Raw genomic sequence first — 23,587 nt, forward strand, 5'->3', positions numbered from 1 at the left:
GAAAGATGAATGTTCCACTGATTGTGCTTCAACTGAGCCTAGTGATGCTTTGGCTTTCATATACAGGTGTTATAAACCTCATTTGCCTTCTATGCCTGACCCAAATTCTGACGTACCAGAAGAGGGTTCCATTGACGTTGACCACATGTTGATGCTCCGATTACTCCAAAAAACCAATTTGTTGCTATTATGGATGAGGTTATAGATACTTATCATTCTAATACAGCACATGAGCATAGGTTTCCCTCTTCTTCGATTGTTAATCCTGCTGCCGATTTGGAAACTTTTATGAATGATAATGTTTCTCCTTGCCCCACGTTATTAAAGGATATTACTAACTATTTTCCCTTTGTCGGCAAACCAAGATCCTGAGGGTTTTACTCATATTGCTGTAAAGTCTGATAGAAAAACGGAAGGCACGTGCAAGGCAAGACGCTTCTGTAATGGCTCGTTCGCCCCATTTAAGCAGAGGTCGTATCCAAAATTTTTCCAAATGAAGATAGTCTACTTGAATGCATGGGGTAGAGCGAACTCCGTTACCCGCAATGAATTGGCTAGTTTATGCCGAAATAATCGATATTTATTATATGTTGCTGAACCTATGACTCCTCTATCTATGGTTCCGGACTTGCACTAGGATTCTTTAAATTTGAAACTTATTTACTCTAATAATAGAGGGGAATTAATTCATAATTAATTAGTTTTCAGCAGATCCAAACTTTCTTAGTAGGGAATTCAATATTGTTCCACTAAAATGGTTTCTCTGAACCTTATGCTTGATAATGTTTCTTGTAATGTTACTTTGGTTTATGTGGCCATGTAAAAATAAATTGTAAATGATGTTTGGTTACTGAGAAACAGAGAGAAAACTGATGAATATTCCAGATCTTATTATTTCATTAATTACAAATGAGTAAATCACAAGTCTTTATACTTACATTTCATTAGTAAAAGCTATTAACGAAACTGATCTGTATTAACTAACTAATCAGTAATAGTCTAACTAATACTAACTAACTAATCATGTGAACTCTCATTGCTGCATAATAGAATCAGCTGACTCAGCATTGTTGACGTGGCATTACCGACGCACCTTAGCTTCTGACTTCTTCTCTCTTCTCAGCTCAGCACAATGAGCTTTCTTCACAGTCCCTCTCAAACTCAAGGGGCATAAATACACATTGAGTTTGTTCCTCAGATAAATGAACTGAGAAGAGTTTAAGGGCTTAGTCATTATGTTTGTTATCTGCTCTGCACTAGAAACATATAGAATCTTAAGATCTCCAGCTAGAACCTTATCTCTGATAAAATGCATATCTATTTCTATGTGTTTTGTTCTTGAGTGAAACACTGGATTATAAGCAAGATCTTTGGCACCACATTGTCACACCATATAACTGGTTTCTCTACACAACATAGATTATTCTCAAGAAACAAAGATTTTATCCATGTTATCTCTGAAACAACTGCTGCAAGTGCTCTGTATTCACTTTCTGCAGAAGATTTTGTAACTATAGATTGCTTCTTTGAGGACCATGAGATTAAGTTGTTTCCTAAGTACACACAATATGCACCAGTGGATCTTCTGTCATTAAGATCACTTCCCCAGTCTGCATCTGTAAATGTTGTAACCTTCAGCTCACCTTCCTTAACAAATTTCAGCCCATAGTCTTGTGTTTCCTTCAGATATCTAAGCACACGTTTGCATGCCATAAGATGTTGAAGTGTTGGTGAAGATACATACTAACTTAGCTTATGAACTGAATAGGCAATTTCAGGTCTTGTCAAAACTAAATACTGAAGACCTCCTACAATGCTTCTGTAATGAGATGGATCTTCTATGTAATAACCCATTTCTCCTTCTACATTCTTCTGCAATCTGTAATCTTTGCTGCTGCTCATTGGTGTATCTATTCCTTTACACTCGAGCATATCAACTTTAGCCAGCAAGTCTCTGATATATTTCCTTTGTGACAGATACACACTGCCAAGATCACACAAAACTTCTATTCCAAGAAAATAAGATAACTTTCCCAAATCCTTTAATGCAAATGCAGAACTGAATAGCTTGATAAAATCTTCCAGCTCATCATAATTTGATCTGTAATCAATATGTCATCCACATATATCAGGATTAAAATAATTGATCTTTTATTTTTTTCAAGAACAAAGATGAGTCAGACTTAGAATTCTCAAATCCCCATTGCATAAGACTGTTTCTCAGCTTGTCAAACCATGCTCGTGGAGCTTGTTTCAAACCATAAAGTGCCTTGTGAAGTTTGCACACAAAATCAGGTCTTTTGGAATCAATAAACCCTTCTGGTTGACTCATATACACCTCCTCAATTAGATCTCCATTTAAGAATACATTATTCACATCAACCTGTCTTATTTGCCACTGATTCATTACTGCTAGACTCAGGACTACTCTAACTGTTGCTGCTTTCACCACTGGACTGAAAGTCTCAGAGTAGTTCACTCCTTCTATTTGCTGAAATCCTTTAGCAACCAACCTTGCCTTATATTTTGCAAGACTTCCATCAGTATTTGATTTCACTCGAAATACCCATTTGTTGCCAACAAGTTTGTGATGTTCTGTTCTTGGCACAAGTGTCCAGGTACCATTTGACATTAGTGCATCATATTTAGCTTTCATTGATTGAAACCATCTCTCATCATTTATAGCCTCCTGAACTGTATCTGGTTCTTTATGCAATAATACTGCAGTATATACCTTTGGCTTAAAGATACCTGCTTTCCCTCTAGTGATCATAGGGTGTTGGTTTAGTGATGGTGAGGTTGTCACTGTTTGATTGAGATGAAGGGTATTGTTATTGTGTTGGTTTTGTGAATTTTCATCTGAGGGTTGATCTAATGTTGTGTCAGGTATAGAAGGTAACATTGTAGGTGCAGATGGATTATTTCTATCTGTGTTTGAGGGTTGTTGATCTGTTACCTGTGTTGAGACTACTGTTGGAGGAAAAATGTTGCCACTGGAGTATACTTGAGAGAAAGATTCATTGCTGGTGACTGAAAAATCTATTATGACAGGTAATGTTGATAACTGGAAAACTTGTATAGGAGTAATTGTGCAATATGTATCAGACTTAGATTTATTTGAATTATGAAAGCTAGGATCAGCTGCAAGTGGATAAGAGTGTTCATCAAAGACAACATGCCTAGCTATATATATATGTCCAGAGGGGTGATAACACTTGTAGCCTTTATGAGATGGACTACAACCAAGAAAGATGCACTTGGTTGTGTGATAGTCAAACTTGTGCTTATTTTAATCTCTCAGATATGGATAACAAGCACATCCAAAGCATTTCAACATGTTATAATCAGCCTTGTGTTTATAAAGCTTTTCATATGGAGTAGACATCTTAAGTGCAGAAGTAGGGAGTCTATTAATGTGATAGACTGAGGCATGAAAAGCATCCCACCAGAATTGAAAAGGGAGTTTGGCTTAAGCTAGAAGTTTCAGTCCTAATTCTACAATTTGTCTTTGTTTTCTTTCAACAAGTTCATTCTGATGATGAGTGTAAGGGCAAGAATGTCTAAAGATAATGCCACATTCATTTAGAAAGGCAGTAAATGGTCTGTATTCTCCCCCCCAGTCAGATTGTAGAATTTTGATAGGAGTTTGAAATTGTTTTTCAACTTGAAGTTTGAACAGCTTGAACACTTTTAGAGCTTCTTATTTAAGTTTCAAAGGATAAATCCAGGTATATCTAGTATGATCATCCATAAAGCTAATGTAATATCTAAAGCCATCTCTAGAATATGCTGGTGAGGGACCCCATAGATCAGTGTGAACAAGTTCTAGAGCTTATGTGGATTTGATATCAGTGATTAGAAAATAAAGTTTATGAAATTTTGCCAGCTAACATGCTTCACAGAAATGCTTTGTAGCTTGATTAACAATATTTGTAGAGCACAAATTGGGATGCACAAGCTTAAGTAAATGAATTAAACTTTGAGTATTAGGATGACCAAATCGTTTGTGAAGTAAAGACATTTTATTAAATGAATCAGTGCTACAAGTATTCTTAGTTGACTGAAAACATTTTCCAGAACAAGAACTATTAACTGAAGTGCTGAAATAACATTGAAATAGCATGGACACAGGTTTATTTATTGAGCTCTGGGATAGAAAAGAGGTAAATGTAGATTGTGGTGATGAACTCAGCTGCAATTTGTATAAACCTTTCTCAGCAATACCCAGTAGCAGAATTTTCCCCTTCAGTAGATCCTTCACAAAGCGAACAGAACCAAGGAATTCAACAGATAAGTCATTATCAGTGGTCAGTCTAGAAACACTTATTAAATTCTTTGTAATATATGGAACAAGCAGTATATCTTTAAGTGCAATGCATGTACTTGCAGATTGTATTTTAGAGCTTTGAATTGTAAGATTGGTATTACCAACATGTGTGATTGATAAACCTTTACCATCACCAATGATAAGCTTGTCATTACCTCTAAACTCATTGCTGACATGCATATTTGCCATACTATTTGTTAGATGATGTGTAGCTCCACTGTCAAGGTACCATCCTTTATCTGATGGTCCTTCAAAGTTAACAGCATAAGTAGCTCCAGCTCCACTCACAGGTGAGCTCATTGAATCAGATATGTATGAAGAACATGGTGGATTATACATGTGAGGTATCCCTGAATAAGCAGCTGCAGCAGGCCATGAATCTTCAGTAGGTGCATTAAAATATGTCATATAGGCTGATCTCTGATTTCTTCCTCTTTTCATGTATTGAGGCATATAATTTTCTTCAAACCTATGCCAACATTCTGCTGCTGTGTGTCCAGATTTAAAACAGATTTGATAAACAACAGTCTGTTCCTCATTCCCATCAGAATTTGACAAACCAGAATTAACACTATATTGTCCTCTCATGAATTGTGCCTGCTTATTATTGTTTCCAATCATTTGACCTCTGCCAAGATTATTACCAAAATTTCCAGATCCAGAAGGAAAGCCTCTTGGATGAGAATTGATAAACATTCCTCTTCCAGTATGAAAATTGTTTCTTCCAAATTGATTTCCACTATGAAATCCTCCATTATATCTACCTCTTCGAGCACTACCTCTTGTTTGAGCATAATAAGCATTCATCATACCATAGCCATTATTATTATGAGAAACATTAGCAAGATTTGCATTGAACATCTATTTTTCATTTAGACTCTGTTCTAATCTTGTTTCATGCGTGAGCAGCAATGCATAGGAATCATCAAAATCTAGCTTACTAGCAGTAATGAAAGTTGCTAAATCTAGATAGCCTGGTCCAAGACCATTAAGGATCTGTTGTAACAGATCTTTGTCAGAAACTGGACTACCAGCACAGGCTAATTTATCTACTATTTGTTTCATTTTCAAACAATAATCTTCTATATTTAGTGAATCTTTTCTCAAAACACTCATCTCATATTTGAGTTGAAGAACTCTAGCTTCAGATTTTGCACCAAACTTTTTCTCCAATGTTTTCCACACATCATATGCAGTATTACAAGAATGAACATGACTGAGAATACCTTCAGTGATTGAGCTTAATAGCCAGTTTAGTAATGTCTGATCCTGTGACCTCCAGATTATATATTCTGGATTTTTAACTTGTTGTGTAACTCTTCCCATTGTTTCAGCATAGCTTCCAGAAGTAAGAAATTGAGTAGGTGCTGCCTTTTCTCCATTGATGTAGCCTTCAAGTCTGTTTCCTCTTATAGAAGCTAATACTTGATTAAGGCAGAACATATAATTGGATCTATCTAATTTGATTGGCGTAATGAATGAGAAGGTAGTTTGTATTGATTGATTCATGTTTGTTGTGTTTGGATTTATGTTTAAATTGCTTAAGCTTGCCATATTTCTGGCTCTGATACCATGTAAAAATGAATTGTAAATGCTGTTTGGTTACTGAGAAACAGAGAGAAAATTGATGAATATTCCAGATCTTATTATTTCATTAATTACAAATGAGTAAATCACAAGTCTTTTTATACTTACATTTCATTAGTAAAAGCTATTAACGAAACTGATCTGTATTAACTAACTAATCAGTAATAGTCTAACTAATACTAACTAACTAATCACGTGAACTCTCATTGCTGCATAACAGAATCAGCTGACTCAGCATTGTTGACGTGGCATTGCTGACGCACCTTAGCTTCTGACTTCTTCTCTCTTCTCAGCTCAGCACAATGAGCTTGTCTTCACAGGCCACAACTCTGCTGTGTCGCCGCGGGCTTTGGAAGGTTTCTACCAACGCATCTCTTGCAGTGCCTTCTCTTGTGGTGTATGATTTTAATGCAATCTCAGGAGCTCATGAAAGGAATGGGGTCGGATTTCTGGCTTCCTTGTAATGTTTCATATGATGAGTTTGCCGCCATAATAGATGCGTGTGGATTTTGTCATGTACTCTTTGAAGGCAGCTTGTTCACACTGGACAATGGTTCCACACGATAAAGAATAGAGCAGAGACCAGATAGTGCCTTGTACAATCCTTAGTTTTCTTCAGCATATTCCATTAACAAATCTGATAACAGTGCTTTAGTTGTTCAGGTGGTGTCTTGTTTTTCCGGCTGAAGAAGTTTTAAGTAGAAGCCTTCACTGATTATTTGCGTAGGGGATGCTTTATTCTCTTTCGACGCCAACGCATTGGGTGGTTCCACCCATGCATTATACACAGATGACTTTTTTAATTTTTATTCAGGGTGATGTTAGATCTATTTAGCACCTTCTGGCCTTTCTTCAAGATTGTAGTTCCACTTTGAGACAGGGAGTTAATTCAGAAAAAAGCACTTATTACTGTACTCAAACTGACCCTCGTCGTCGTGCTTTTCTTCGCTCCTTACTTGGTTTTCAAGAAGGCTACGCGCCTTTTACCTATCTTGTTGTGCCTATTTTCAAGGGCAATCCTCGGCGTGAATTTTTTCGAAATATTACCGAGAAGGTCCAAAGTCGATTAGAAGGGTGTTAGGGAAAATTGCTTTCTACGTTTGGCGACTACAGGTGGTTCATGATGTTGTAGGTTCCATATTATTGCATTCATTTATGGTTTATTTATGGCCTTCTTCTCTGCTCCATCGCCTTAATGCATGGGTTCACAATTTTATTCTGTCAGGTTCTTGTGACTAGAAAAAACTTGTGACGGTTGCGTGATCTCTGGAGTTTTCGCTTAAGGAGGAAGACGATTTGGGTATTCGTAATCTTTTTATTTTGAACCGTGCTGCTTTGCTACAGACTGCATGGTCTATTGTTGATTCCACTTCTGTCTGGAGGACTTTTGTCAAAAAGAGATTTGAATTTTTTCTTGCTTCATGGTCATGTCTTCCAAGTCTTTTTCTCTTTGGTATGGTTTGAGATTACTGATGCCTTCTTTGGTGGCGGTTGTAGATGGCAGGTTGGTAATGGCTGTTTTATTAATTTATAGAAAGATGCTTGGGTGAGTCAATCTATCATGGTGTCAGTGAATATTGATGGTTCTAATTTACAGTTAGAGGCTATTGTTGCCACTTTGTTCCCTCAATTATGGATAAAGATCCTCTCCTTATTTGAGCTCTCATGAGTTTTTAAAGATTTTGTGTCACCTATCTTTAAGTGATAGTGTATGAGTAGAATTTAACTTATTTACTTTATTTATTTATTAACTACCAATCACCCACATATAATTATTGCATGAAATAGTGACTGTTTATCTTTCCAATGACTGTTTGCCCAATAAGCTACTTTAGATGCATTCCTGTAATGGTTCTTTGAGTTTATCTAATTCTTACGATTTCTTTACGGATCATCAGCCATTGCAACTAGCCTTAGTGTAAGTTTTTATGGGATCACTACATTCCAGTGTAGTTCACCAAACTTGCCAGGCATCTATTCCATAACCATTGTCCACTGGTGATAATATTTGGAATCACGGCATTCCAATGGTTTCGACTGACTTACTTTGTGGTTCTAGCGATGAAACAGCAGCCCATTTATTTCTTGAATGCTCATATGGGCAGCACCTTTGGGGTTGGTTTGGCCTCCCTTTTTATCGTCATTTTCTAATAATGGGGATGTTCTTGTTCCAAGGAATTTGATTTTTTTAGACTACCTTCACTGGCCATGTTTCTTAATTATTTATAGACTTTGTTGCCTTGTTGCAATTTACTATATGTGGATAGCAAGAAATTGCCTTCGGTTTCAGAATCGATCATTGCCATTTCAGCATGCAAAAAATCTAATTAATAGCCACCTTAGCTTTTTTGGAGTGGTTAGTCCGCGAAGTGGTGATACATCTTGGCCTATTAATCGTAATTTGCATTTATTTTATGCCAAGCGTCCATCCTCATCTATCATCTCAGTCTTTTGGCATTCAACAAGAGGCAAGAGCTCCTTGGATTAAAATCAACACCGACGGTTTGGTGAAGGGAAACCATGGTCTTGCAGCATATGGTGCCGTGTTTCGGTTTCAATGGTGCTTTCTGAGGTTGTTTTGTGCAGCCTCTTGGCCATCAAATACCTTTATCTTTATATGTAGAGATTAGATATATGCCATTTTTAAAGTCTATTGAGCTTGTAGCTTTGAAAGGATGGAATCTTATTTGGTTGGAGAGTGAGCCATCTTTGGCTTTAGCTTATCTTACAAATACTAGATTCAAGCCGCCATCATATCTGCATATCAGATGGTTAAATTATTTGAGCTTAATTCATAGAAAGCACTTTACTTGTTCACACATATAAAAGGAGGGCAATTCAGTGGTTAAAAATCTTACTAATTTGGGATTAAGTTTTAATGTTTATGATTAGTGGGATGATACTCTTGTTTCACTTTATAAAAGTTTGTTTAAAGATGTCTGTGTCTCTCCAAATGTCGGCTTCAGATGAATGAATTTGTAATCCTTCTACTCTCTTTTTCTTAATAAACTTCAATATCGTTCCTAATAAAAACAAAATCACATAAATATAAAAATAAAGAGCATTCAATAGCTATCAACTGCCCCAACTGATCTAATCCGTTAACATTAATATCAGATTGACCGGCCTGCAGCACTTTTATTATTGTTTTATTTTTTGAATTCATTACAATTATTAATAGAAAGGAGCACCCTTCGTTGTCCCGCACGTGAGACCTACGGAGTAATTTTGAAAGTAATTTTACTTTTCGTTGGTCACAAAATTTAAAAGTAAAGGAAATAAGAGTTAATTAAAAAATTAATATTGGCTTTATTCATCTTTTAAAAATGAAAAGTAAATATTAAAATCGGAAAGATGATTTAGCCCGACTTAAACCCAACTCTGAACCCACTGTTTGTTTTGCGTATATCATTGCTTTTTTAAAAAAAATAAATTAAAAAAAAAAAAGAGGAGTCTTCATTACCTATCCTGGTTGACCTAAACGGCACATTAATTCAATGTCGGAAAGAAGATCTGCTTTGATTTTTCTCAACGCACGTAGATCTCCCTTGACTTTTCTCAAGGTACGTATGTCCAACTAGTTGATTTTTAAGAGCTTTGTCGTTCATCCTAAAAAAATTCAAAGTCCCCGTCAGCCCGTCTAAACTTTGTGCTATGACACTAGGCAACCAGTATTAATTGACATTTAAGTTCTACAGATAAGATGAAGGAACATAGATCGCTGCAGACAAATCTCGAACCACCAACTGCATGCATTATGCTACTTTTTATTTATGGCTACGTGCTTAAATTCTCACCTCTATTATTATCATCATCGATCAGTCTATAAATACAGATATACGATATCACTAGTTTCATCACACCAGTCTAAATAACATCTTTCTTTGTCTTTTCTTCTTTTGCCTGAAAAATGGGTTCTAAAGTTTTCCTTATGTTAGGTCTTTTGGTGTCTATTGTTCTTCTCATCTCTTCAGAGGTGGCAGCTAGAGATCTTGCTGAGACTTCTAATGATGATCAGAAAAATGGTACGTAACATACATCTATCAATATTTTATTTATTATTTTTTTCTTTTGGCTAAAACTCGAATGTGTTGTGAAAATTTATTAAAAAAAGAAGTAATTAGATCCTTCATAAAACGGAAAAAACAATGGATTGAGAATAAATGGAAATTAATGGTGTTATCCATATATTATTTGAAAATGTAAGTAACATAATTGGCTAACATGCATATTGGCCATCAATACGAATGCAGGTGAGGTAGCTGGAGAGACTAATGGAGTAGATGATGCCAAGTATAATGGTGGATATGGAGGGTACCCAGGCGGCGGCCGCGGTGGCTATGGTGGATACCCAGGTGGCGGCCGTGGTGGCTACGGAGGATATCCTGGACGTGGTGGGTATGGCGGAGGTGGCCGTGGTCATGGTGGAGGATATTGCCGCTACGGTTGCTGTGGCCGTGGTTATTATGGGAGAGGTTGCAGGTGTTGTTCCTATGCCGGTGAGGCGGTCAATGCCCAAACTGAGGCTGAACCTCAGAACTAAAGCAGGATATATAACTGCCTCGCTTCAGTTGCTTCCTTGCATGCACCGTGTGCGAGTCCTATGTATAATAAATCAAGAGATGCTTAATGCATCATAAGAAAGAAATAAATCAACCTTGAATGGTCTGTCATCCAACCTTGAATGGTCTGTCATCCTACTTATGATATCAATTTAATTATTTACTCCTGTTAGTTTCCGCTTATCTGGTTTATTTTTTGAAATCTTGATCCAGTAGTAATTGTATTCGTGGTGGTATCTAATTGGATTAGATGGAAGAGTATTTAGGTTGAGCTAAGAAAACGAAATGAAATTTGAATCAAATCTTAAACGAATTCGGTTAAAACTTTGTTGATTTGGAATTGATTCTCTTATTAAACGAGTTAAAATTTCAAAATTCAGATTCGATTCATTTATTAAATGAATATCCGATTTAATTTATTTAATTCGTTTAGTAGAACTAATAAACAATTCGAATCGAATCTAAATTCATTTACTATTTGTTTATCTTATAATAAATGAATTCATAACTAATTGAATTGAATATGAATTTGATTTTAAAATATAATTAATAAATAAAAATTAAGTAAATAATCCAAACCGTATTATAAGATTAAAATATACAGTCATCCAAACATTAAATTACTAATTCTTAACAATATAAATAACAACAATTCAAATTCAAATTATAAACCAAAGTGATTTCTTTAATCTCTTCATTCTATCTTCGTCACGTTGAAAATAAAAATCCTACACATAAATATGTAAATGTAGTGAGATTAACCTGCCGCAACAATAATAAGAGTCATTGTAATATTTTAAAGTATCAAATATATATTAAATTCGTAGTACTGTTAAGGAAATAATAATTAAACCTACAAAACCAAAAAAAAAAAGTAAGATAAAATCAAGTACCATTTCTGGTTCAATAGTGTTTTTTATGTGACCCTTTCCACCTTCAGGAAATGATTACAGGGCAATCAACACATTACAAAATAAAACGAAGTACCATTTTCAAACAACGAAAAGGAAAAAAATAAAAACAAAAACTTAAAACTTTTTTTTTTGAGACAATCAACAAAACCTCGTATAAAGAATTGAGAACGGTTTATATATATTAGGTGAAGAGTTCATCCAAAACCATTTCCATAATTACAAACTACGCCCACAACTTCTTCAAGAAACCATTTATCTTTATGTAAACACCCCCAACGTCATAAACAAACATAAAACTAAAAATGCTATAAAATCTACCTAACATTTTCCCTCTTTTCTCCTCCCCAAAGGTGAAAATACTCCTTTTTCCCTTTTCCTCGTTGTTATTCATTTACATGTACAACGACGAGCAAAACCACTGCCTTTGTTTACAAAAAAAAAAAAGAAACCTCCTATACCTACAATTTACCTCCCTCCCTCAAACAAGAATGTGCAAAAATAAAGGTGCGGCTCGGAAAACGTCAATATTACCTTGTTTTGGTAGTAATCCGAATGATAATAACAGTTGACAAGTTGAGCTGATGGACTAGCTAATAACATAGCCTGGGATCAACCAAGCAAGAGAAATTGCAAAGACCAAGAGAAGAGACTAAGAGAGGGCTGAGAGCCTAAGAGAAGAGATTGGGGCTGGCTATGCCTTTTCACTTATATACTTTGTCTTATTCTAATTGATAATTACCATATTAACTTTCAAAGTTTAACATTTTTCCATGCAAATTTAAGGATAAATAAATATTTTAATTGAATGAATAATAAACGAATGAATTGTATTTATTTATGACTTATTTGTAAAACGAATCCTAAATGAATAAACAAATCAACTCCCTCAAATTTGAATTCAATTCATTTAATTAGTAAATATACTTTGTCTTATTCTAATTGATATGCCTTTTCACTTATATACTTTGTCTTATTCTAATTGATAATTACCATATTAACTTTCAAAGTTTAACATTTTTCCATGCAAATTTAAGGATAAATAAATATTTTAATTGAATGAATAATAAACGAATGAATTGTATTTATTTATGACTTATTTGTAAAACGAATCCTAAATGAATAAACAAATCAACTCCCTCAAATTTGAATTCAATTCATTTAATTAGTAAATTAAATCAAATTGAATTCACTCATTTATTAAATAAATTAATTTTTTTTTCAAATCCAAACTCATTTAATTCTCATCGAATTGGATCGAATAAATAAATCATAACCCAGATTATCATCCCTATCTTCAAGTGATGGTGCGAGGAGAAAGCTTTTTTTTTCCTTCCCCATAGCCCCGCCCCAGCATCTAACACCACCGCTGCCCCGCCCCCGGTTACTCTCAGTTTCTCATCTACAGTTATCTCAAAATAAATCTTAATTCCAAATAAAAGAAATTCAATCCTACAAGATGAATGTCATAACATTTAGCCAAACGTATTCAACAAAAATTAAACCATAAAAAGTTTCATTGGAAAAAAAAAAGAGAGAAAGAAAACTAAGGAAAAAAATGTCTTAGAATAATAAATGTATTATTTCAACAGTTATGTTGATGTAGAACGTTTAAATCAGTTTAATGTAATATTGTAACGGTAGAGATTAAAATATCAAACTGTTAGGGTGTCGTTGATTTTAGGCTTAGGTGTTGTTTGTTTTTTGGTCTGAAATCTACGTTTAACTTTTTTTTTCAAACATTTGTTTATTTTACTTTTTTTTTTTAACTTATCACTTATTTTCAGAAAATTCTATCTAAATAGAAAAAGTAGAAAAAATCCACTTGTATATGAAATCTGAAGTCTAAATAGAAAATTTTAATTTCAAATCTCAAAATACCCTTAACAATTCATGTATTTCCAATATTATGTCAAACTACTAGCTTGTAAGTTTTTCTCTTCAGATTTTGAAAAAGAAAAAAAATATATCATTCAGACATTTTCATTCAAACCTATTCAGACTTCAGATAAATTCAAATATGTTTAGATTTCAGATAAAAGAACAAACGCAACCTTAATCTTAGAGATATCAATGCAAAAATTCCTTTAGATATTAATATAATAATATTTATTTTATTATTGAGCTGACCTTTTTACTAACCTTTTAGAAAGATATAATTTGTAGTTATTAGATGAGAATATAAAACTAATTAAATATTAACCGTATATTACTATATATTTACATGTTACAAAAGATTGTGAAGAATTGAATACAGGTCAGCTCAGCACTGAATTCAGATGCTTAATTAAAATCACAAAGCAAGAAACCGATTTCTTTAGGTAATTTTTTATAACTCATCACATGAATTTTAAACGAAGTCCAAGTACTTAACTAGTTATTATATTTTATTTAAATGAATAATACTTAAGGATATGTAATTTAGTAGTATAGCGTAAAGGTTACTGCATATAAATGAAATATTCGTATATAGTTCATATGATTTTATCACTGACAAAATTTGTTATTGAGGTCAACCGTTCAATTTCAAGAGAATACAATTAATTTAAGAAAAATTCTATAGTGGCGTGATTTTAGAATGATGATGGATATAATTTATCTAGATATTTCACGCTTTATTTTATATTTTTTAGTTTTTTTATTTTTTATTTTTAATTAATTAAAATTATTTTATTAAATAAGAAATTAATTAGAGATTATGAATAAAAAAATGAAAAAGCTCAATTTACAAAGCATTAAAAAATAATTGATATTGGGAGCAACTAAGCATACATGCATGCGAATTTAAGCTGAGGAAACCGAAGCCAATTAATTAATTCATCCATACACATGCAGATAAAGAGGATTAAATGATTTTAGTTTTATAAAGTGGCCAGCTCCTGAGGATGAGCAACTAATGGCTTAATTTGGCTTCGTAGACGTGGGCGGACACTTTGGCTATATATAACTAGAAAATATAACCGCATTTCACGCGGCTGTAAAAAAATAATTTAGTATTATCCTTTTTTCTTACTTTACACTTGATGAAACTGATAAAAAATATGAATTGATTTTTTTTAAGATGAGGTAGCCTTATAAAAAACAAAAAAAAAACTATTAGCCAGCAATACAAATAAAGAAGCAATGCAAGATAAAGAATAAAATGAGAGAATATATTATAAAGTGATTTTATTCATTCCAATTGTGTGTGTACAAAACAAAAAGATGAGCTCTCCTTTTATAGTTACATAATCACTCCATGAAATTAATGAAAAACTATGGATCATAATTTCTTGTGAGATAGTGAAAGTTATAGGGAAGTTAAAGGTTACTAATGAGAGATTGTGGGGAGACTAAAAGATATATGTTATGAACATCTACATTTATTTTAATAAATTCATAACACTCCCCCTTAGATATTCATTATAAAGAATATGTCTCATTAAAATCTTTACATAATTGTTATTGTATAATAACAATCAAATTAATTATGAGAAGATGAAAAATTAAACCTAAAAGAAAATTTCTCTATTTATTAGATAGTAGAGAATATATAAAGATGAGAAATGATGATGCCACATCACCTCCTCAAGTCCCAACTTTATATAAGATAAACATAATTGTTAATGTATACTAACAATCAAATTAATTATGAGAAGATGAAAAGCCAAATCTAAAAGAAAATTTCTCTATTTATTAGATAATAGAGAATATACAAATATGAGAAATGGTGATGCCACATCACCTCCTCAAGTCCCAACTTTATATAAGATAAAGAATAAAATGAGAGACTATATTATAGAGTGATTTTATTCATTCCAATTGTGTGTGTACAAAACAAAAAGATTAGCTCTCCTTTTATAGTTACATAATCACTCCATGAAATTAATAAAAAATTATGGATCATAATTCCTTGTGAGATAGTGGGAGTTATAGGGAAACTAAAGGTTACTAATGGGAGATAGTGGGGAGACTAAGAGATATATATTATGAACATCTACATTTATTTAATAAATTCATAACACCCCCCCTTGGATGTTCATTACAAAGAATATGCCTCATTAAAATATTTACATAATTGTTATTGTATAATAACAATCAAATTAATTATGAGAAGATGAAAAGCAAAATCTAAAAAAAAATTTCTTTATTTATTAGATAATAGAGAATATACAAATATGAGAAATGGTGATGCCACATCACCTCCTCAAGTCCCAACTTTATATAAGATAAAGAATAAAATGAGAAAATATATTATAGAGTGATTTTATTCATTCCAATTGTGTGTGTACAAAACAAAAAGATTAGCTCTCCTTTTATAGTTACATAATCACTCCATGAAATTAATGAAAACTTATGGATCATAATTTCTTGTGAGATAGTGGGAGTTATAGGGAAGTTAAAGGTTGCTAATGAGAGATTGTGGGGAGACTAAGAGATATATGTTATGAACATCTACATTTATTTTAATAAATTCATAACACTCCCCCTTAGATATTCATTATAAAGAATATGCCTCATTAAAATCTTTACATAATTGTTATTGTATAATAACAATCAAATTAATTATGAGAAGATGAAAAATCAAACCTAAAAGAAAATTTCTCTATTTATTAGATAGTAGAGAATATATAAAGATGAGAAATGATGATGCCACATCACCTCCTCAAGTCCCAACTTTATATAAGATAAACATAATTGTTAATGTATAATAACAATCAAATTAATTATGAGAAGATGAAAAGCCAAATCTAAAAGAAAATTTCTCTATTTATTAGATAATAGAGAATATACAAATATGAGAAATGGTGATGCCACATCACCTCCTCAAGTCCCAACTTTATATAAGATAAAGAATAAAATGAGAGACTATATTATAGAGTGATTTTATTCATTCCAATTGTGTGTGTACAAAACAAAAAGATTAGCTCTCCTTTTATAGTTACATAATCACTCCATGAAATTAATAAAAAATTATGGATTATAATTCCTTGTGAGATAGTGGGAGTTATAGGAAAACTAAAGGTTACTAATGGGAGATAGTGGGGAGACTAAGAGATATATATTATGAACATCTACATTTATTTAATAAATTCATAACACTCCCCCTTGGATGTTCATTACAAAGAATATGCCTCATTAAAATATTTACATAATTGTTATTGTATAATAACAATCAAATTAATTATGAGAAGATGAAAAGCCAAATCTAAAAGAAAATTTCTCTATTTATTAGATAATAGAGAATATACAAAGATGAGAAATGGTGATGCCACATCACCTCCTCAAGTCCCAACTTTATATAAGATAAAGAATAAAATGAGAGAATATATTATAGAGTAATTTTATTCATTCTAATTGTGTGTTTACAAAACAAAAAAGATGAGCTCTCCTTTTATAGTTACATAATCACTCCATTAAATTAATAAAAAATTATAGATCATAATTCCTTGTAAGATAGTGGGAGTTATAGGGAAGCTAAACGTTGCTAATAGGAGATAGTGGGTAGACTAAGAAATATATGTTATGAACATCTACATTTATTATAAATTCATAACACTCCCCCTTGGATGTTTATTACAAAGAATATGCCTCATTAAAATCTTTACATAATTGTTATTGTATAATAAAAATCAAATTAATTATGAGAAGATGAAAAGCCAAATCTAAAAGAAATTTTTTCTATTTATTAGATAATAAAGAATATACAAAGATGAGAAATAGTGATGCCACATCACCTCCTCAAGTCCCAACTTTATATAAGATAAAGAATAAAATAAGAGAATATATTATAGAGTGATTTTATTCATTCCAATTGTGTGTGTACAAAACAAAAAGATGAGCTCTCCTTTTATAGTTACATAATCACTCCATGAAATTAATAAAAAATTATAGATCATAATTCCTTGTGAGATATTGGGAGTTATAGGGAAGCTAAAGGTTGCTAATGGGAGATAGTGGGGAGACTAAGAGATATATGTTATGAACATCTATATTTATTTTAATAAATTCATAACACTTCCCCTTAGATGTTCATTACAAAGAATATGCCTCATTAAAATCTTTACATAATTATGAGAAGATGAAAAGCCAAATCTAAAAGAAAATTTTTCTATTTATTAGATAATAGAGAATATACAAAGATGAGAAATGGTGATGCCACATCACCTCCTCAAGTCTCAACTTTATATAAGATAAAGAATAAAATGAGAGAATATATTATAGAGTGATTTTATTCATTCCAATTGTGTGTGTACAAAACAAAAAGATGAGCTCTCCTTTTATAGTTACATAATCACTCCATGAAATTAATAAAAAATTATAGATCATAATTCCTTGTGAGATAGTGGGAGTTATAGGGAAGCTAAAGGTTGCTAATGGGAGATAGTGGGGAGACTAAGAGATATATGTTATGAACATCTATATTTATTTTAATAAATTCATAACACTTCCCCTTAGATGTTCATTACAAAGAATATGCCTCATTAAAATCTTTACATAATTGTTATTGTATAATAAAAATCAAATTAATTATGAGAAGATGAAAAGCCAAATCTAAAAGAAAATTTTTCTATTTATTAGATAATAGAGAATATACAAAGATGAGAAATGGTGATGCCACATCACCTCCTCAAGTCTCAACTTTATATAAGATAAAGAATAAAATGAGAGAATATATTATAGAGTGATTTTATTCATTCCAATTGTGTGTGTACAAAACAAAAAGATGAGCTCTCCTTTTATAGTTACATAATCACTCCATGAAATTAATAAAAAATTATAGATCATAATTCCTTGTGAGATAGTGGGAGTTATAGGGAAGCTAAAGGTTGCTAATGGGAGATAGTGGGGAGACAGTGGGGAGACTAAGAGATATATGTTATGAACATCTACATTTATTTTAATAAATTCATAACACTCCCCCTTGGATGTTCATTACAAAGAATATGCCTCATTAAAATCTTTACACAATTGTTATTGTATAATAACAATCAAATTAATTATGAGAAGATGAAAAGCCAAATCTAAAAGAAAATTTCTCTATTTATTAGATAAAAGAGAATATACAAAAATGAGAAATTGAGATGCCACATCACCTCCTCAAGTCCCAACTTTATATATATATATATAGATTGGCGGCCAAGCAACTTAATTCTAGAAGGATTCGGCCAAGCATTATGTAAAGGAAGCTTTTAGCTTTTGAAAGGGGAGAGTCGCCAGAAGGACAAGAGGGAGATGTACAGAAGACAGAGAGAAGAATTAAGAGTCCCAAGCTGCATGATGCGTTCTATTGGCTTTATCGTTCTCAATCTGCCTATGTCCATCTAAATCTTTTATACTAGGGTTAACTTCAAAATAAATAATTTTTTATTTAATTAATTTCTTTTATGCGTGCTTTAAAGTTTATGGTTCTTCTTTCACATATTTAGTTGAATATTATAAAATTTTTCCACTAATTTTGTCATGTATTATTAATTGTTAGGATAACATTTGACTAAACCTAAGTTTGGATTTATAAAGTTTAATTATATATGATTATCTTTGATTTTGTGTCTTTCATTATATTGTTTACACAAAATGCTTAGGAAAACTTTGACTCTTTATTATTCAATATTGTTTATATGGATGTTTAGATATCATACTATTAAGCAGAAAAAGAATATACACAAGATTAATTTTAATTGAGCTTAATTGTTATATTCATAAGTAGACATAAATTGATTTTGAGTTGTCGCTATAAAATTAGAAATTGATTGATAATTAGATAATTGTTAAGTTAAATTGTGGTAAATTCTAAAACCTTGGTAGCTTCAACCTCTTGAATTCTTGTGTTAAATTACTCGTTTTAATTTTAATTGCGTCTTTAATTTTAATTTCTTTAAACAAAATATTTACTTTTCTAACTAGTGTAGAGTTATAATTAGCTTAAATTAAATTTTACTTTTCTAAAAATTGATAGTCTCTATGGGTTTAACCTCATTATTCATATTCTGTGTTTCAATAGACTCGTGTGCTTACAAGTACATTAAAATTTGCACAACAAATGACCCACTTAGCTTAATTAGACTGACATGTATAGTATATATACACGCAAAACCCAAATCGCAACTAATCCATTATCGATTAATAGTTATTGGAAAATGCTATCCAAGATCTCTTGTGACTTACTAAAATATACTCAAAGGAAAAAATGAAAAATTAAGATGAACAATTGAAAAGTCAATTATAGAAGCAATTTGAAAACTAGAAAACTCTCAAACAACTTTGTATACTTGAGGGTATAGTTTGCGCATCCATTTTTGGCTAAACGTCTCTCTCCCTCCAGCTTATAAATTTTGAGAAGAAGACCCATATTATCTCACCCTTCAAAAATTAATTTACTTACTGATACAGTAAGTAGCTTTTCTACTTGGTTAACATCACGGGCTCAAAGTCTCTGCTCCTTTTAGTGACAGTGAACTAAAGATAAATTGAACTTTTATTTTTAAAGTAGACAAACAGTAGGTAAAAATAAGAGTAAAAGATAAGCTTTCTAGAGGATTATAACGGGATACAGAAAATTTATCATCCAATGTCTTGTAAGAGATAAAAGGTTCGATAACTCACCATTATAAAGAATCCACATAAAAGATGCAGAGTTGAATGAAAGATCTCTAGACAAGAGATCTCTTCTAAGTTACATATTCAAAATCACACATGCTCCCAACCTTGTTATAGATAATGTGGTACATATCTTAGCTATAAATAGTTGGAAGAAAATAAAGCAGGGCATGTTTTGAATTCTAAGTCAGGTTCAATAGTGAATTTGAGAAGTTAACATTCATTTAGTCACATCTTAATATAGAAAACTTCAAATAAAACATTGTAGAAGTTTTTAAAATTCATGACTCATAGAGTTTCTAGTGATGTGTAGCTTGTTAATTAAATCTTCGTGCATTGATTTCAATAAATTCAGACTTTTCAACCTTGTGCAGAATTTCTTACAGTTGTGATATTTGTTGACTAAAGTTTGAAAACGCTCCTTTGTCATTTCGTTCTTTTAGTAGCCGTAGTTGCTCTCATCTCTTCGGAAGTGCCGCCTAGAGAACTGGCTAAAGCTTCCTACTAGAAAGAAAAATTGTGAGAGTATTGAGTGATTACTTGCCCATTCTATAAAATTTAATACATACTCATGATTTCATAAATATAAGCATGTATTTTTAGGATTTTTTAAAGCTATTACATCAATATATCGATATGGAAATATTATTTCATAAGATCGATAAAATAATATATAGTAATTTGGTAGTTGATGAATGAATTAGTGTTCTAACTAAAAAGTTACCCTACTGCTGTAGACTTTTATAGGAATAAAATTAAATAACGAATATTATAGTTGAAAATCCATTTAAAATGTTCTAATACAAGTGTAGCTAAAGTGGCTATGATAGCAAATGGTGGATACTAATACACTCACAAAGATCAAATCGGTAAGGATGCATACCAAAGCTATTCTGAAAAGTATAAAGAAAATGAGAAAGTAAAAAAGGGCGAAGATGATGATGTTGAGAAAGGGAAGAAATATGAGAATGGCCAGGAAACACTACAAGAAAAAGTACCTATTATGACAGTCTTTTGTGTGACAATTTTTGGTCTGGAGGCCTACGACAATAAAATCGTGATAGATTTATTTTTGGTCATACACTTATGACATAGTTGTGATAGAAATATCGTTTATCAACAGATTATGATATATTGGTGATATAAATATCATATATCAAGAAACTATGATAGACTAGTGATAAATTATTTAGCTATCAAGAATGAAATACGGATTTTTTATGTTGACTTCAATTACGCGAGTTTGACTTAATTTTTAAAAATATTATATTACTAAAAAAAAGTGAAACAATTTCGTCTCTGTTAAAGTAACAAATTTAAATTAAAAAAAATTGTGTTTTACAAGTGTTTGAGAAAAACCAGAAATGTAAATAACAAAAAAAATTAATAAAACGTTGCATTTTGTAATGGGGGGAAACATTTTTGTGAGAAAAGAGGCAAATGTTTTTCTAAGTGTTCAGAAAATTTTCAAGTGTCATTGTGGAATCTCAAAATCGATTAGCACACTTGCAGCAAACCCTCAAAGGCCGGCCATAGCAAACTAACGACACTCAAACACCCATCATTTCAAAATCGTTCTGGTTGTTTCATTGAATCGTCTCTCTTTGCTGCGGTTGTCACTGAATCGTCTCTCTTTGCTAGGACAAAGTCAATGCTAATCGAAACCCAAATTGGAATGAGAACAACAACCAAAATACTTTTATTGACTGAAAGAAACCCAATCGCTTACCGTGAAAGAAGACCCAAATCATTATTTCCGAAGTTAAAACCCTAGCCTTGACGGTGAATTGAAGCTTCACACCCACTGGTGAGTCATTGATGTATTTGCATGCATTTAATTTTGACTATTCATTCAACTTTTGTGTAAAGTAGTAAATAATTTGTAAAAAATTTAAATGTATTTGCATGTATTGCATATACTTCGGTAATAAATTTACTAAATAATTTCCCAAGAAGATAGTCTTTAAAAATATTTTGTGTTCTATTTTGAGTTGTAATCGTGCATTGCATAATGTTGTTAATTTTGTTTTTATTCTAGGTAATTCTGATTAATATTCATGTGTCTGTGTGTGAATTTTTTTTTTTTCTAGCTAATTCTGATATTGAAGATTCGTAAAGTTAGATGAGTGTTAGTGTATGAAGATGGTGATAATCTAAAACTTATATATCTTTATGTTCTGATAGCTGATTCTTTAAATATTGGCCTAAAATGTCTATAACAAAGCATGAGGAGGGATTCTTAGTAGCTGATTCTTTTATGTAAAATTGAGGGATTCTCACCTCTCATTGTCATCTACCTATTCATTTGGTGTTGTAGCTATTTTGCATCTGCTGGTGTTATTGTTGTTACTGTTGTTTTCTTTAGTCATAACATTTGCGTGTCAAATATAAATAGTTGTGATTGCTGCATAAACGTGACAGTTCAATGTTCTTGATTTGTTAAAAGCATTATATTAAGGTACTTGAAGCTTTTCTTTGTGTTTGCTTTCATTTTCGTTCTACTGATGTATATTATTTGAAGTTGTAGTTTATTATTTCTTCTTAGGCTTACTCATATGATTAATGTAATTTCTTTGTACCTTTTTAGCCCTCTTGAATCCAAGTTTTGGAATTCTATCAACTGATCATTCAAAATATATTTCAGTAATAAATATTGTTGCTGGATTTATACCTGGAATTGGATATAGCAGCAAATTGTTGTGTTTAATCTAGTAAGTTTCATTTCTTATCCTCTATTATTTGACTTTTTGAAGTTGTTATACACTTGCTTAAAATTTACATATCTTTAAATTTCTAATTATGATACTATGTAACGTGTTTGTTGTGGAGTCTGTCTTATTCATTATATTGATAGTATAATAGGAGAGTGAACTTTTGAAAAGTATGAATTTCAATTTATCAGCTTTCTTGGTAGCTATATTTGTAATTTTTAAATTTGTTTCTGGACCATGAACATACTTTTCCGTAAAGTGGATTGTTTCTTTAATATAAAAAAGAAAACTATATGGGCCAAATTGTGTTTAATTTGAATGGCCTCACGTAGGTTTAACTTTGTTTATTTCACATGGTGCTGTAACATTAGACAAATATTCTAAGTATGTACATTCTTTTTTTGTTTTATGTATATGTCAGGAACATTAATTGTTAAGCCAGAAAAGGATAAATTTTGGATTCAATGTAATCAACTGTCGACAGAATATAAAGAGGGTGTCGAGAAATTTATAAATTTTGCTATAAAAAATGCTGGAGGCAGTAGTGTCATTAGGTGTCCATACCTTGATTGTGGGAATTTATCATTTGAAATACCTACAACTGTAAAAGATAATTTATATATGCATGGTTTTGATGTGAAATACGACAATTGATTTTAGCATAGGGAAGAGATTCGTAAGAGTCATTCTCCTCAAAGAGAAAACCATTTTCAACAACAAAATATAGAGTTTGACAATAGTAATGAGTTAGAAATGGTTAATGATGCTTATAAGGGTTGTTGTGAGGACCCTAAGGTATTTAAAGAGTTGCTAGAACAAGCTGAGAAACCCTTATACCTAGGATACACAAAATTTACTAAGTTATCATTTTAGTGAAATTGTTCAACGTGAAGGGTAGATTTGGGTGTC

General features: G+C 31.9%; 1 protein-coding gene across 1 annotated transcript; it reads left to right on the forward strand.

Moving 5' to 3' along the window:
- Positions 1-9,757: 9,757 nt before the first annotated feature.
- On the forward strand, positions 9,758-10,648 carry LOC102623392 (cold and drought-regulated protein CORA-like). Its single transcript, XM_006469494.3, has 2 exons — positions 9,758-9,939; positions 10,168-10,648. The coding sequence occupies exons 1-2, from the start codon at positions 9,825-9,827 to the stop codon at positions 10,455-10,457; spliced, it is 405 nt and encodes a 134-aa protein (XP_006469557.1). The 5' UTR covers positions 9,758-9,824; the 3' UTR covers positions 10,458-10,648.
- The last annotated feature ends 12,939 nt before the right edge of the window (positions 10,649-23,587 follow it).

Source organism: Citrus sinensis, chromosome 2 (assembly GCF_022201045.2).
Source record: "Citrus sinensis cultivar Valencia sweet orange chromosome 2, DVS_A1.0, whole genome shotgun sequence".
Taxonomy (NCBI): domain Eukaryota; kingdom Viridiplantae; phylum Streptophyta; class Magnoliopsida; order Sapindales; family Rutaceae; genus Citrus; species Citrus sinensis.

What these genes read in the sequence shown, in the direction of transcription:
- LOC102623392 (XM_006469494.3), top strand. Translation starts at nt 9,825, where the DNA reads ATGGGTTCTAAAGTTTTCCTTATGTTAGGTCTTTTGGTGTCTATTGTT. An exon ending in TAATGATGATCAGAAAAATG is followed by an intron (nt 9,940 to 10,167) that starts GTACGTAACATA and finishes ATACGAATGCAG; the next exon opens with GTGAGGTAGCTGGAGAGACT.